Source organism: Ixodes scapularis, unplaced genomic scaffold, assembly GCF_016920785.2.
Source record: "Ixodes scapularis isolate PalLabHiFi unplaced genomic scaffold, ASM1692078v2 PGA_scaffold9__187_contigs__length_104089568, whole genome shotgun sequence".
NCBI lineage: Eukaryota > Metazoa > Arthropoda > Arachnida > Ixodida > Ixodidae > Ixodes > Ixodes scapularis.
Genome location: NW_024609884.1, coordinates 1847643 through 1863199, shown reverse-complemented (window position 1 = coordinate 1863199; position 15557 = coordinate 1847643). Strand labels below are relative to the sequence as shown.

The following is a 15557-nucleotide window of genomic DNA, read 5'->3' as shown; positions in this document are numbered from 1 at the left end:
TAGATGGCCTAGAAATTATTTTGCGCTATCAGGGTCATTGCCGCACGTGGAAAAGTGACCACCAACGCCGAATCCTTGACCGGCGAGGTGGTTGAAAATTGGGCGTTGGCCTTCTTGACCACGTAAAGGGCCAACGTTGACCACATAAAGGGACCACGTAAAGAGACCTAATCACGTAAAGAGACCCAAAGGGACCACGCAAAGGGACCCAATCTTGTAAAGGGACCAGCCTTTACCATGTAAAGGGCCCACGTAAAGGGACCCAATCCACGAGGGCCACTTGGGCCTTGGTAGATTCGGTCCCTCTACGTGCTGCCCGAAAGAACGGGTATTGGACCGGTTTCCCAAAGTGGCAAGATCTAGTCACTATTCCTGGCAGTCGACATCCCAAGGCTTTTGATCCAAGGCGTTTGGGACCAGGTAAAGGGACCCAGTCACAAAAAGGGACCACACATAAGGGACACAAATTGACCATGTAAAGGGACCAACCTTGACCATGTAAAGGGACCACGTAAAGGGACCAACCTTGACCACGTAAAGGGACCCAATCCGCAAGGGCCATTTGGGCCCTCATAGATTGGGTCCTTGTACAAGCTCCCCAAAGGAATGGGTCTTGGATTGGTTTTTTAAAGTGGCAAGAGCTAGGTGCCATCCTGGCAGCCGATGTCCCAAGGCCTCTGACCAAGTCCTTCCCTGCAGAAGGAGCACGTGGAGAGAGGGGCCGCCCAAGCCGCCCCGGAGGAGGCTGCGTATGGAGCCCAGTCTGACGACGGCATGGAGTGCTTCGTGGCCAAGAACCCGCGGGCCGGGGGGGCGGCCGAGGACCCGGCGGTGGCCAAGGATGCGGGGGCGCCCCTCGAGGATGTCATGTCCGCCGTGGCCCAAATCCTGCACGCTGACCCGAACGAGGACAACGGAAGCCCACCCACAGGTAGTTCTTTGCCAAGGATCACACTTACGGCTTGGGCAACTCATACCTACGGCTTTGTCTCTCGACTGTGGAGCGCCGTTTACTTTGGCCACGTCTGCTAATGGGACGTCGCTCTCTTTGATGCTGTCAAGAAGAGCGGTTGTTTGGGCAAGTTGGTTTGACATCTTATGCAATCTTGTGCGCAGCAAGGACGAGGACAAAAAGGGGGAGAACAAGGACAATGCGCCTTGTTGTGTCCTTGTTCTTCCCTTTTGTCCTCGGGTAGATTCTGGGTGAGGAACCATTTGCAGAAACAGAAGAGTGGCTGTTTGGGCGAGTTGGTTTGGCATCTTATGCAATCTTGTGCGCAGCAAAAACGAGGACAAAAGGGAGAACAGGTTGTTGTGTCCTTGTTGTCCATTTTGTCTTTGTCATTGCTGCGCACAAGATTGCATATGATGCTGTCAGTTTTTGTTTCATTTGTTAACAGATGCTTTGCCTACTTTCATTGCGTCGCATTTGGAACACTCATTGCTTTGTTTAATTGTTTTACTCAGCAGCGCTGGAGGCATTATTGCGAGTGAATTGCCTACTGTAATATATTCAATATTCATATACACCAAATACAAAGCAGATGTACCCTTACAAAAATTAGGAATGAGTGTCAATTGAGCTTCTAAGGTATTACAGATTACGATAGAAATTCAATTGAAACTCATTCAAGATTTTTGTAAGGGTAAGCTCGCGGATAAATGCGCTGGTGAAAGAGCCAGGCTCCAGGAGGTGGGCAAAAGCCACTTTGCTATGTCGCTTTTCAAATATTAACAAGGGACAAAAAACAAAAAAATCTAAATGTAATAAGCTTGGGGCGTTGAACCAAAATGGTTTTCGGTTTTTGTTACGGTTCGGGGAAAAGATTGAGGTTTGGTTTCTGCTCAGTAGTCAAACAATGGTGGTTCCTACCAGTTCAATCTTGTTCATATTTGCATCTGAAAAAACCACTGACAACCTAAAATGCATACTTTTTTTTATTTTTCTACAGGACTAAAAATGATCCCTAGACGTAGCTAAAAGAAATTAAAAAAAAAAACTCGCTGAATGTTTTACGGATTGACGTAATAGGAAATTATTTTGTGCGTTGTATATACCGTAGAATACTCTGCATACGCTCAGTACATTTATATGTAAAATTCTGTCGCGCGTGCCGTACCACCATCAGTCTGCTATTCGCTGTATGTAGATGGTCTCCAGATTGCCGTTTCCTCATGCAACCTTGTGCCATGTCATGTATGTAACCTTGTGACATGTCATGTATGTAACCTTGTGACAAGTAACTTGACTTGTAACCTTGTGACACGTCATGTATCTAACCTTGTGACATGCCGTGTTTGTAACCTTGTGACATGTTGTGTATGTAACCTCGTGACATGTCATGTGTGTAACCCTGTGACATGTGACATGACATGTAACATTACATGCAACTTTGTGACAAGGTTCGCCGACAATAACGGATTTAGGTTCTCCGCGGAGGAGACTGCTCGCGTTTGTTTTTCACGAAAACGTGGTATGATGCCGACGCCCTCATCGACCATATACAGTGCACCAGTTCAGATAAAAAACGAAGTATAATTTTCTAAAGTTTATATTTGACTCGAAACTCTCTTTCAGCCAACATGTCAAAATGTTAAACCTGAAATGCCATGAATCCCTTAGTACTCCGAGATTTCTCTCCCACATAACTTTGAGTTCTGATTGTTCATACCTGCTAAGAATCTATATGTCAATTGTGCGGTCACACCTAGATTAAGGATGCTTGATGTGTGCATCAGCGAGTGCATCAGCACTGAAAACGTTGGATTGAATCCATCGCGCAGGGCTCCAACTTGTCGCCGGTTCGTTCCATACGTCTTCTGCGCTGAGCCTCTATGCTGAAGCTGATGAAATATCTCTAGAGAAGAGGCGAGAGGGCCTAGGTCTAACGTATTTCCTTAGAATGCGGTCCGTATCACAACGTCCGTGTCGGGAACAAGTCGAGAGAACGCGTTTTGAACAAACCTTCCAAAGTAAGCCCACTGTTAAGCCTCCTTTGTTGGTTAAGAGGTTGTCGTTTGTTGATTAAGAATTGGTCACGCACATTTGGCACATGGGTGTCTGCTTTGCCGAGAGTATCCACCTCCATGCGAACACTGTTCAGAACCGTGTAGCGCACATCCTTCTTGAGTGCTCAGCATATCGCGGAGGCCGTCAATTCTACTTCGCCCAGTTTTCTTCGGCGCACATGCCTTTTTACACCTTGCTCTTCTGCTTGGAGATGAACCTTTTATAAATCCTACATATGTTATTTAAATTTATAGAAAGCATTGGACTTTTAGGCCAACTTTAAGCTTGCTTTGCAATTTTTTAATTTTTCGTCCACGTTATTTATATACAGATTCATGCCCATCCTTTTATCCTATCACTGGCGACTAGAGACCTCTTTCCTGTCTTGAAACCATTTCGTGAAATAGTCTATAGCCTTAGACGCTTTTGCACCAATAAAACTCAATCAATCAATTCAAACTGGGATCTCCTCGGAGCGAGATTACCGGACTCAAGATGAGGCCTTGTTGGACTATAATTAACTGCCGAGAATGGGTGGAATACAGCTGGAAGTTTCCTTGCACAACTTGCAAAGGGGTGTGTGTACTCGGTCGTATATATTTATATATAGACCGACACGCGGAGCGGCTCTGTTCACCAACACGGCCGGAAGGCCGTGCATGCACGGTAGCTGTGTGGGCAAAAGTGGCCCGGCTCTCCGTGTTTTTGCCATTGTGTTGTGTGGCGTGCGCTCGTTGTTGATGTTGTAGGGACGCTTCTAGCTTTATTTGCGAGTCTTATTTCCTGACAACAAATGTCATATGCTATGCCCGACTATTTGAGCTCGCTGCCTGAGCCTGAATGGCAGTGGTATCGAAATAAATTGTGCGTGGACGGCGTTGCCTTCGAGGATCCGTGCGCCATCAACAAGGCCTCCTGGACTTCCGACGTGATGTTGCTGCCACCGAAGTTGACGGCTCACGTCGTCGTTTATTTAGTTTTTTCATCAAGCCAGTTCCCGGCCGACACGGAGCAGGCGTACAAGTCTCTCGAGGCCTACGATTACTTCAAGTCAGTTTCCGCACTGCCGGCGGGATCAGCAGACTGTGGGTCTGCAAAAGTGCATTTATTAATAAAATAAATACACGCAGCGTATTGAAGTCAAGGTATGATATTTTTCCTACCCCAGGGGTGGAACGGCTGCCCCATTTGCGCCATAATGCGCCAGACGCATTCGTCTGCGCCATCCTGCGCCATTCTGTGGAATCTGCGCCGCAGCCAATACCTCGCGCCATTATGCACCAAATCGTGCAACATGCGGCAAACAAATTGTATTTTGTCTTGGTTTCCGTTTCTATCGTCTCGATTGGCGCGTTTAGCTTGGTCGGTTTTGCAATCCTTTGTTCTGTTTATTCTCCCTGTGCAACCCGAGTCGCAAGCGCGCACAAAAACTCGGGGGTCGGATTCTAAGCGCTACACCACCCGCGACTGGATTGTTATTCTTCATCCATAAGCAGTTAAGCAAGTCAGCCGAGGTGAGGTCGAGTCGCGTCGGATTGCCTGAGGCTCTGCGGCCCGGGATCCAAACGTCAGCCAGTTGAAGACACATTAGCAAAAGATTCCTTTTAGCACCTCATCGTTAGAAGTTGGAACCGCATCCCCGCAAGATAAATCGAGATTTGAAAGAACTGAAACGTGGTCTGGTCCAAAACCTTGCCGGCCAGCAGCTCTCACGCGAGCTGTAGATCTGCTTCGCATTAACTTTGCTACGCTCATCGCTTCAAATACGATAACTCCGTTAATCGTAGTCTGCTGCTTCAATATTGAGTTGCACGGTAAGATAAACTCGAAATTTGTTGCCCTGTACTTCCTCGCAACTGCACATCCCTTGCCTACGCACGTCACGTGGTTCGCGCACATAATTACTATGTCGAGCACGTGTGGGTTCTGTGATAAGCAGTGCTGGTTTGCATTTTGAGCAACTGAAAGCCAATCAGAAATTATCAAGGACGCTACCTTGAGAAACCTATGGTACTTGTTTTTTGGTTCTCATGAAGGCTCGCAAAGTTTCAAGTTTTCGCATCTGTTACACAGTTATCCCATCTACCTATGGTTCCAAACCCTTCATGTTCATCTGTGCTGCTAAGCACAATTGATATTGCTCTCGTGCTTGTCGAAGACACAAGCTGAAGTGCAATGATAACTGATCTGAGCTGGTCCTATCCTGCTCCAGAGTGCAGTTTTAGCTGCTCCCAACCTGCTCCAAAACAGCTGTTTCAGCTGCTCCCGTGGCTGCTCCCAGGTATATTTCATGAGTTCCACCCCTGCTACCCTCATGATCACACGGAATGACAAGCAGTAACGCTTTGTCCGTTCTGCAGTCTTGGCGGTACAGTATAGACCACTTACAACGTAACCGCTTATAGTGCAGGACCGGGTATAACGCGGTTTTTTTAAACCACCGGTTCGCCTCCCATAGAACTCCATGTAATTACATACCGCTTAAAACGCAGGCGCGCGAAGGGAAATACCGGTTATAGTGCGGTTTCTGGCACAGCCCGCCGACCGCGCCGACGACCGGAGCAGCGAGCACGCTTCCCTGTGCGACACTAAATAACTGCGCTGACGGCGCGAGCCGCAAGCGTTGCGCAAGCGGCACTCGCGGGGCAAGGAGGTTGCTCGAAGAAGCGGGAGAAGCGAAGAGAGAGGTTTCAGTTGCCCTAGCGACGGAGGGATGCACGCACGTGTCGTTCACGTGCGTGCGTGAACGACGACCGCAACGACAGACCAATCGCAGGTCGAGGAGAAGTGTTCGCGCGCGTTGCATGCATGCCGGTCGCGGGCCGGCTGCTGGTTGTGATCAACGTTGTGATCGTCGTCGTAGACGGCGTTCATCTCATCGTTCCGCGTAAAAGCGCTATCCTTGACTGAATTTTCGTTGTGTGTCGCTATGATAACCCAGCACGTACTAGAAGGGAAGATCCACCTACTCGAGCGGCGATGTCGTGGCGGCGCTCTCAAGACGGCAGAAACGCCCGTGTCGTCGTGTTTGTTTACTTCGACTACAGTGGTGATTTCTAAGCATTTGTGTCCTCGAACATCGCCCGGATTTCTTATTTGGCGCATTTCATGCATGTGCTCAAGTTCAAGGTATTACTGGCGCGTACCGTATGAAGGATGCGAATTTTCACGTGTTTTCATCTCCGGAGAAAAGTCAATCAATCAATCAGCGTTTATTTCAGCTTGAAATACAAACTGAGGGTGGCAAGAAAAAAGCAGTGTCGTCCACTGCTTGACGGGCCTCGCCACCCTTACAAGTCAGCAGTGTAAACGCGGTAAAAAATAATATATATATACAAAATGAACAATACAGACAAAAATGAGAAGTACAGACAAATTATAGAAAAGCGTTCCTAAGGACAGAAGAAGACATACCATTCAAGTGATCACATAGAGGAGTATTCAAAAACTTAGGCAAGATATATCGCAACATTGTAAAGCCATAGTTCGTTCTACATCTAGGTAAAACAAAGCTGTCTTTTTCCCTGGTTGCATAAGGCGTATTGTGGGGCACAGTAGAAACAATACGTGAAAGAAAATTATCGTTTTTAGCTATACTATTTTTGTAAAAACACGCGAATCTATATTCAAATAAATTATATACAGGCACAATTTTAAACTGCGAGTAAGCCTGCCCGGTTGGGGAATTATATGGAGCTTTTGTAATAGCACGTAGCATTTTCTTTTGCAAGATCAGGAGCTTCTGAATATTGGATGTTGTGGTATTACCCCAGACAAGAAAACAATAGCTTAAATATGAATAAAAGAAAGCGTAATACAAAGTAAGTTTAGTTTTTTCAGGTAGAACGTACTTATTACGCGAGGTTATTCCTACAACCTTAGAAAGGGCAAGACAAACCTCGTTTATGTGGGCGTCCCATGTCATCGTTGCGGTAAAACTTACACCGAGGGATCTAAACGTTTCTACATACTCGATAATGGTGTCACTCAAAACTAAAGGCGGTGGGTGCATTACAAGCTTTCCTTTAGGACGAAATATTACAGCTTTAGTTTTTTCTTTGTTGATTTTCAATGAGTTGACTAATGACCACCGTGATAATAATGCCAATACTCGGTTAGCAGTGCCAGTTAGTTGTTCAACGTCAGAGGAGGAAAAGAAAAGGCTCGTATCATCAGCGTAAATCACGTACTTTGCAAGGGTACTAATATTGGAAATGTCATTTATATATATATTAAACAAGAGTGGTCCAAGGATGCTACCCTGAGGGACACCATTAAAAATTTGAAGGGAATCGGAGCGAGAGTGGTTTATTACAACATATTGTAATCGTGAGCTTAAATATGATTTTATAAGGTTGAGGGCGTGTCCTCGTACGCCGTAATGCTCGAGCTTAGCGATAAGTATTTTATGATTTACAGTATCGAATGCCTTACTAAAGTCAATAAAAATGCCAAGAGTAAGACGTTGCGATTCAAAATTGTTCAAAATATATTCTTTTTGGGCAAGCAAGGCGTGTTCCGTTGATCTATTTTTAGTAAACCCATATTGGCAATCGGATATTACAGAATGCTTTAAGAAGAAATGATTGAGGCGGCGATGAATTATTCGTTCTAACCCTTTAGAAAAAAACGGAAGTATAGATATTGGTCTATAGTTACCGAAGTCGTTCTTATTTCCTTTTTTATAAATTACGGCTACTCTGGCTAGCTGCATAGCTGTTGGAAAGTGTCCCGTCATAAGCGCTACATTATAAATATGTGTTAGACATGGTGTAATTATTTGTAAAACATATTTTACTGGGCGACTTTGTATATTATGAAAGTCGAGGCTATTCGTATCTTTCAGACTTTTGAAAATTGAAAAAACCTCAAGCTCGTCAGTCGGTTCAAAAAATATTGATTCTGTTAACCTATCACTTAGAAAATCAAAAATGCCGGAATTATAGTGACTGTCACCTACAGTCGAAAAAAAGTAATTGAATGATGCAGCGAGATCTGAACCCGATAGCTCAGTTCCATTAACCGTTAAGCTTGTGATCGCTTGGGTATTAGTATGTCTATTCAGGAGCAAATTTAGACGCCTCCATTTTTCCTTAAGATTGCTAGAAGTCTGGCGACCAAAGAAATTATTATAATACATGTTTCTCGCCAATTTAATTTCCCTGTTTAGTCGGTTGCGTAAGGACTTATATTCTGCGAGCACGGTAGGATTTTTGTTTTTAATAAATATTGCAAATAATTTGTATTTCTTTTTAACGAGTCTAATTAAACGTCTAGTCATCCATGGTTTACGCGCACTTTTGCATGGTTTTATTTCTACAGTGGGAAAACATTCATTATATACTGATGTGAAGAGCTCTAGAAACCTGTTAAAAGCATCATCTGCAGCTGGCTCATTATAAATAGGGCTCCAATCCACCAAGGAAATACGGTACTTAAATAGGTCGAGCCTTTCTTGAGATATTAGCTGGCGTCTCAATTTAGCGACATCGTTCGAACAAGTTGCTTTTTCTATACGCAAGAAAACAGGTAAGTGATCGCTAATATCGGCAGCGATGCGACCGGAAAAGAATGCGTTGTCATTATTAGTAATAATTAAGTCTAAAGTGGAAGCAGAAGAAGCTGTAATGCGCGTTGGACTGTTAATAACATTTTGAAAACCTGTTGAATGAAGTGTAAGTAACATTTGCTGTTGCATTGGGCTATTCGTACCCATATCAATATTAAAATCGCCAGCTATGATGGACAAATAATTTTCAGAACTAAATAAAAACGTTTCACGTTCAAATATCTCCCAAAATTCGCCAAAGTTTCCATGAGGTGGTCGATAGACAACCGAAAATATATTACGTCCAGATTTCACGGTAAGCATTTCAATATCAGAGTTGGAAAAAGAGTGATCAGATAACATATCACAGGCATAGCTACTTTTTATCAGCATAGCTACGCCCCCGCCACGCTTTTCTGTGCGATTGATATAAAAAGAATTATACCCCGGAATACGTACAACATCACTATCAGCCCGATACCAAGTTTCAGACAAGAAAATGACATCGAAAGTGATTAGGTTTAGCAATCCTGAACGCTCGCAACGTCCGTCCGCAACCCGCGACGCCGCTAAAAGGCTGCGCCAGGCAAAAGCCGCTCATTTCTTTCAAAATGTGTGACACACTTGAGAGAGAAGTATGGTGAAATAAAGACTTTCCTCAAACTAAGCTTTATTTTTCATCTAACATAAAATAAATTCTTTTACAAAGGTAGGTTGTCTCATGGCATGTATTTTGGCCTGAAAAATTGATGTTTTGGTTATAACGCGGTACCGCTTATAGTGCGGATTTTCGCGACTCCCGCGACATACGTTATATGCGGTCTACACTGTAACATGTTACAGGTAACGGCGTTACCAGGAACGCATTAATTTTTTCAGTAACGTAGCGATTTACTCGTTACTTTTTCAACACAGTAACGGGTAACGTACATATGTTACTATTTTAAGTAACGTAGTTACATTACTCGTTACTATTTGCCAAGTCTTAAAAAAATTACACTTCAATTGTTTCCATATTTTTAGGCGTCAGGCTATGTTTTTTTGGGGTTTTTTCTCGTGAGAATTTAAGTGAAACCGTAAAAAGAGATAAAGTAATTATGTTCAGTTTCTGCATGAACATAAGGTTTCTTGATATATGAGCTTATGCATGCCTGTATCGTCAAAACCGTAAAATGTGTGAAATCATAATTTAAAAAGTAACTCAGAAGTAACATACGTGACTTTATCGGTAGCAGTAATGCGTTCCTTTTATTTTTAGGTTACGTAGCTCAGTAACACATACCTTTTATTTGCAAGTAACGAGTAACGTAATCCGTTACTTTTTTCGCTAACGCCTACAACACTGCCCTTCTGCCGACGATCCCTTTCTGCTTGGTAGCACGGGCGTAGCGAGCCTCCGACGAACACTTGGCCGGTGCTTTGTGCGCGAACACCGTGGGAACAAAATCCGGGTGGTCTCGAGCAGGCAACAGTTTCCGTGCACATAAGCAAGCCTCGGGACGGATATTGAAATGGAAGCCGCACTTGCCTTCAAGAAAGTGCTTGCCGCACAAACGGTCGTTCGTGCGAGGCGACCATTCTTTTCGATCCACGGATATTATCCACCTTCTATGCCTTTCAGAGTCTGCCGGGAACTCATGGAAACTCACTCCGCTACTTTTCTTGTACATTTCGGTGCAATTAACGGCAGCACACCCTCGCGGCATGCTGAAATGCTACGACACCCATGCGAAATGTGTGCCCTTTTGCCCACAGGACCCGGCTCTGGCGCGATCGCAGCGCCGCCGCAGCTCCGTGACGTCAAGCCCGCGTGTCGGTTTATAAGAGCCCGATACAGTGTTGCCGAGGGATGAGTCTGAGTAACATCAATTTCGTGGCGGAATGCATGAAAACAAACTTTTAATGTCACTTTGGTCGTGACGTAGCAAGCCCAACTGTCGCGCATCACTCGAAAGAGGCATTCGACGGAAATGACGTTGTCGTGCATTTGTGCAACTAAGGCCAGGATGAACTTTAGGGGATCGGGCAATAGAAGCCTCCTCTACCCCAGCAAGGGCAGAGGAGGCTGCCACACAAGACGCAGCTGTCCGCACAAAGACGAACGCTCGACCTAATTTCCCCAGAAATTTATTTGGCTGGTGTTAGCAGTCAAGCCCTTCCAACACATTTCCTTTTATTGACATTTTTATAATTATGAACTTCTCCTTGCTCAATTAGGGCTTCAAGTTTTATCCGCCAAAAGACTGACACGTGATGTAGTATTTTCGCACAGAGTAATTTGTAATGATGTAGACTGCGAGCTTTTATGCAAGGTTAATTTTAATGTTCCGGCTCGTTTTAATAGGAGTACTTATACTTTTTACACTTGGAACAATCGAATGGCATGGCCTTCGTCTAGAATGCAGATACCTGTCATTAATTTTGGAAATGAGAACTTGGATATTTTCAATAACTATGTTGAATTCAGAAGACAATTGTATAATATGCCATTTTATTCTTAGTAATGTATATAAGTTGCTCGAATGGATTTCTGTTCTTCATACGAATTCATGGAAGTACATTTTGGCATGTGGACTTTGTGCATGATTATTTTCTTAACTTTTACTTACCAGTGCCACATTGCAGACTTCTGGTCATTTATGGGCACAATCAAAAGACATGATGATGATGATGGTGGTTAATTCCTCAATTGTGAGCCTAATCGCCATGGCTTCCGGGTACACCCTGTTCTGGACAAATTGTTCTTCCAAGCAAAAGCACGGTTTGAACGAGCCCCATTTTGCCTCGCCCAAAAAGAAACAGGGGAGCCGATTGCGGAGTCGGCAGCGGAGCCGACTGCGGAGCCGGCAGCAGAGCCGACTGCGGAGCCGGCAGCGGAGCCGACTGCGGAGCCGGCAGCGGAGCCGACTGCGGAGCCGGCAGCGGAGCCGACTGCGGTGCCGGCAGCGGAGCCGGCAGGAGAGCCAGCAGCGGAGGTGGCAACTGCGGTTCCCTGGGACGCGACCTTGGAGAGCCTGTTTGCGGAGTCCATCCGCAACAGCTGGTACCTGCCGGAGCCGGATGGCTCGCTGTCGGGCGGAAACTATGTGAACATTCCCCAAGAGCTGACGGAGCGGGTCCCCGAGGCGTCCTCCCCCGCGAGCGGGGACAAGATGCCCGGCGGCCTGGCCCAGGCGCTGGAGCAGGCGGGGCTGGCCACCCGCAACGCCGCGGGGGGACTCTGGTCCCTGTCGCTGCTGCAGTACAAGCAGCTCACCGAGGACGTGTACGCCAAGATCCGGGAGACGTTTGGGTCGGAGGAGTGCCCGGACTGCGGCCGCCTCTTCCACAGCCGGCTGGACCTGGAGCCCCACCGGCTGACCCACACGGATGACAAGCCCTTCAAGTGCCCCAGCTGCGCTTACTCCTCCGGTTCCAAGGTGGGATGCCCTTGGTCCACGGGGATTTTTTTTGGTGGTCCAAAGTGCTCCGAGCTTCATTTTTAGGTGCTCCAGACTGCTCCAAAATTAATTTTTCGGTGCTCCGAATTGCTCCAAGGATTCATTCTTAGGTGGTCCAGTATGCTCCTAAATTAAATATTAAGTGCTCCAAAATGCTCCAAAATTCATTTTTAGGGGCTCCGAAGTGCTCCAAGGATTCATTTCTAGGCGGTCCAAAGTGCTCAGAGATTTATTTTTAGGTGCTATAGTATGGTCCAGAATGAATTTCTGGTGCTCCGAAGTGCTCCAAGATGCGCAGTCCAAAGTGCTCCAAGATGCATTTTTGGGTGCTCCAGTATACTCCAAAATTACATTTAGGTGCTTCGAAAATCGCTCCAGATCACAATTCCGCAGTAGCATCACTGTTTATTGTTTTCCACGGACGACCACAATGGTTTTCTGACGCTGGGTGAAACAGGCTGAAGCTGCCCATCTGCCAATGTCTATACAGTATACTGGACCTATACCATATACTTACTATACTATAGTTACTATACTTACTAGTTCACTATGCTGCCTGACTTCGTGGCAGTATAGTGGACTAGTGAGGCTGCAACTCACCATAGGATCCCGTAAGGGCGCTTACCCAAAATGAAGAGATATATGGAGAAAAAAAATTTGTGGTTTACTATCTTTGAGGATGAAACAGCAAAACTTTATACAACAACAACGATAAACACAGGAGCACCCACTACAAAACCACGTGACAGGGGAACTCGTCTGCAGTTCGCGGACACGGTGAATTTGCGTTTCGAAACGTAACAAACTGCGGGAATTCACTGAGAACTCCCGTGTCGTGGGAAAGAACACCGCGCAGACTGCGGATGCTGCAGGTTTGTGTTTTGCAGCAATTTTTATGTCGCGGATATTTGGCCAGAAAAACGGGACGGGCGATCTCTCGGGGGAGGGCACCCTTAGGGGATTTGGCGGTAGTTTCGGTTTTACCCTGTTTCTAATATTAAAAAATTCTTCAAAGGGTCTCGGGGAAATTTGTTTGCCGCTCTAAGCTCAACTTCTCGCGCTCTTGAAGAAACTACGTTTAGTTGAAATTGACGCTAGAGCTCTCTTTTAAGGGAGAGCTCCATTACCCAGAAAAAACAATTTTTGCGAAAAGTTGAGTTTGAAAAATGTCATATTTACATACGCTAACATCTAGAGAATATTCCCAGAAAGTTTGATTAGTTTACGCTGCATAGTTCACTTTTTATAAATTATTTTCGGTCCACTGACGCTAAAGAAAAGGTAGAGTTTGGAGCGCTTTGAACGCATTTTTGTCCATTCCTCTTTTTGGCGAAAATTTCGCATTAGGAAAACTGTAGTTTTGTTATTACGTAACTTGGATTCATTTTTAGGAGTTTTTCTGGGGTGAACTTTTAAGGGAAACATATCTATGAGCTTGTATTTTTTATTTTTGCTGTTTTTCGTGCTCAAGAACTAAAAGTTTGGACAGAAGATGGAAATCTAAAAAAAAAAAAACTATTTGTGTTTATGCGGCTTTTTCGTTACGAAAGACCGTACAATACAGAAATATAGCTCTATAGCTATCTGCTCTGAACTGTCCTAAAGCAGCGTAACACATGAAAAAGACTAATTTATGAGTAATTTCCAAACTATGGTTTTCCTGCGGAGACACACCCACTTTCTTCTTTGCACATTTGCAATTTTTTTTGTTCTTCACCCGAGTTAACAAAATTTGGCAGAAATGTTCTCAACATGAACAGAAACAAGCCCCGTAAAACGTCGTTTAAATCAAACAAGTATTCAAAAATTCACTTTTTTGGGGTTAGTGTCCCCCCTTAAAGTTCTCTGGAAGTGTAGCAAATTGCCCAAATGTTTCCGTCACGGGCCGGATACCCGGACGAAAGCAGTCCCCTCTAGACTTCCATCTGCAAATGATTAGTGTTGTGGGTTTGCTCAGCGAGGGCATACCTTCACAGGACAACCTGAAGCGGCACCAGGAGACTGCGCACGAGGGGCGGACCTTCCCCTGCGACCAGTGCGACTTCGTGGCCCAGTCCCGCAGCTCGCTGTTCCAGCACAGGCAGAAGCACGCCGCCGTGGGGGTGCAGGGTCGCTGCCCCGCCTGCCAGGGGCAGTTTCCCTCGTGGCGCATGCTGCGCCAACACCTGCTCTCGGAGCACGGCGACCTGGATCGCCAGGAGCTCTTCAAGGTGGGTTTCTGCGGCGGCGTTTCATCCCACTTCTTTTGCAGGCTGTCAGTTGTTTTAGGGAACCAAGGCCATGTTCTTGAGGAAGCAGACATTTTCAACTTTTAATTGCTTGAAACCGTCGGAGATAAGCACTAAGGAAACCTAGCTGTTGTACCGTTTGTTTCGCGGCCCCAAAATTGTGTAACTTTGGAATGTTTTGCCACGGAATCAACCGAGGATTATGTACCATACAGTCAAACCCTGATATGTCAAATTCAACGGGGATCGTAAAATAGTTCTATATATATATATTGTATTAAACAAGATTTTCGCTGTGTCATAGTAGGTGTTTGTTATCGTCCATCCCATTTTAATCTCTCAGATCTCAACGTTTCATTATACCATGCCCTTGGAACTGTCACCGAAGAATTTCCTACCACAGTGTAGACCGCATATAACGTATGTCGCGGGAGTCGCGAAAATCCGCACTATAAGCACTATAAAATTGATGTTTTGGTTATAGCGCGGTATGCGCTATAACCAAAACATCAATTTTTCAGGCCAAAATACATGCCATGAGACAACTTACCTTTGTAAAACAATTTATTTTATGTTAAATGAAAAATAAAGCGTACTCTGAGGAAAGTCCTTATATCGCCAGACTAGTACACTTCTCTCAAGTGTCACACATTTTCAAAGAAATGGGTGAGTTTTGCCTGGCGCAGCCTTTTAACGGCGTTGCGGACGGCCTGGTCTTCGACAACGCTAAGGCATTTGAACACCTCTTCACTGAAGGAGTTCTGCTCCCAGTGAACCTTCAGTTTCTGTAAGAATTCCAGTGCGTCTTCACTTGAAATTTCCGGCGTGCTCTCTGCGTCGTCGTCCAGCTCATCTTTGTGTGGACTCGCCCCAGAACCTCTCAGCGCTGCAACAATAGCTTCATCGACGGTTGCTTCCTCACGCACAACAGAGTTGTCGTCATTCTCATCTACATAGTTTTGAAACGTGTCGTTTGCAGGAACAATGCGGTTTTCCCCAAGGTCGGACCACACGTCGGTCGCTCCGATCGCCTCGTCAGTCGCATCACTGCGCGGATCGGTGTCCTCCGAAGTCCCGGCATCGCACACAAACCCTGCGTTGCGAAAACACTTCTGGGTGGCTGTGGCCTTTACTTGCAACCATGACGCGGATTTTTGATGGCGTCTCTCAAGTCCTTGAGGGGTTCTTCTCGTTGCAATCTCAAGACGGCTCTTTCGCACACGCGCTTCTTGTAGAGCGCCTCGACTGTAGCGATGACGCCCTGAACGAGAGGCTGGCTTTTAGCAGCGGTGTTTGCCGGCAGGAACTTCAAACTGACTGCACTTAATTGT

General features: G+C 45.6%; 1 protein-coding gene across 1 annotated transcript in view; it reads left to right on the top strand.

Moving 5' to 3' along the window:
• Positions 1-15557, top strand: part of LOC8034253 (zinc finger protein ZFAT) — a 67340-nt gene that overhangs the window by 35097 nt on the left and 16686 nt on the right. The window contains exons 12-14 of the mRNA XM_029992449.3: positions 700-931; positions 11355-11977; positions 13975-14208. Of these exons, the coding sequence (XP_029848309.3) occupies positions 700-931; positions 11355-11977; positions 13975-14208 (1089 nt within the window). The remainder of the gene's footprint in view (positions 1-699; positions 932-11354; positions 11978-13974; positions 14209-15557) is intronic.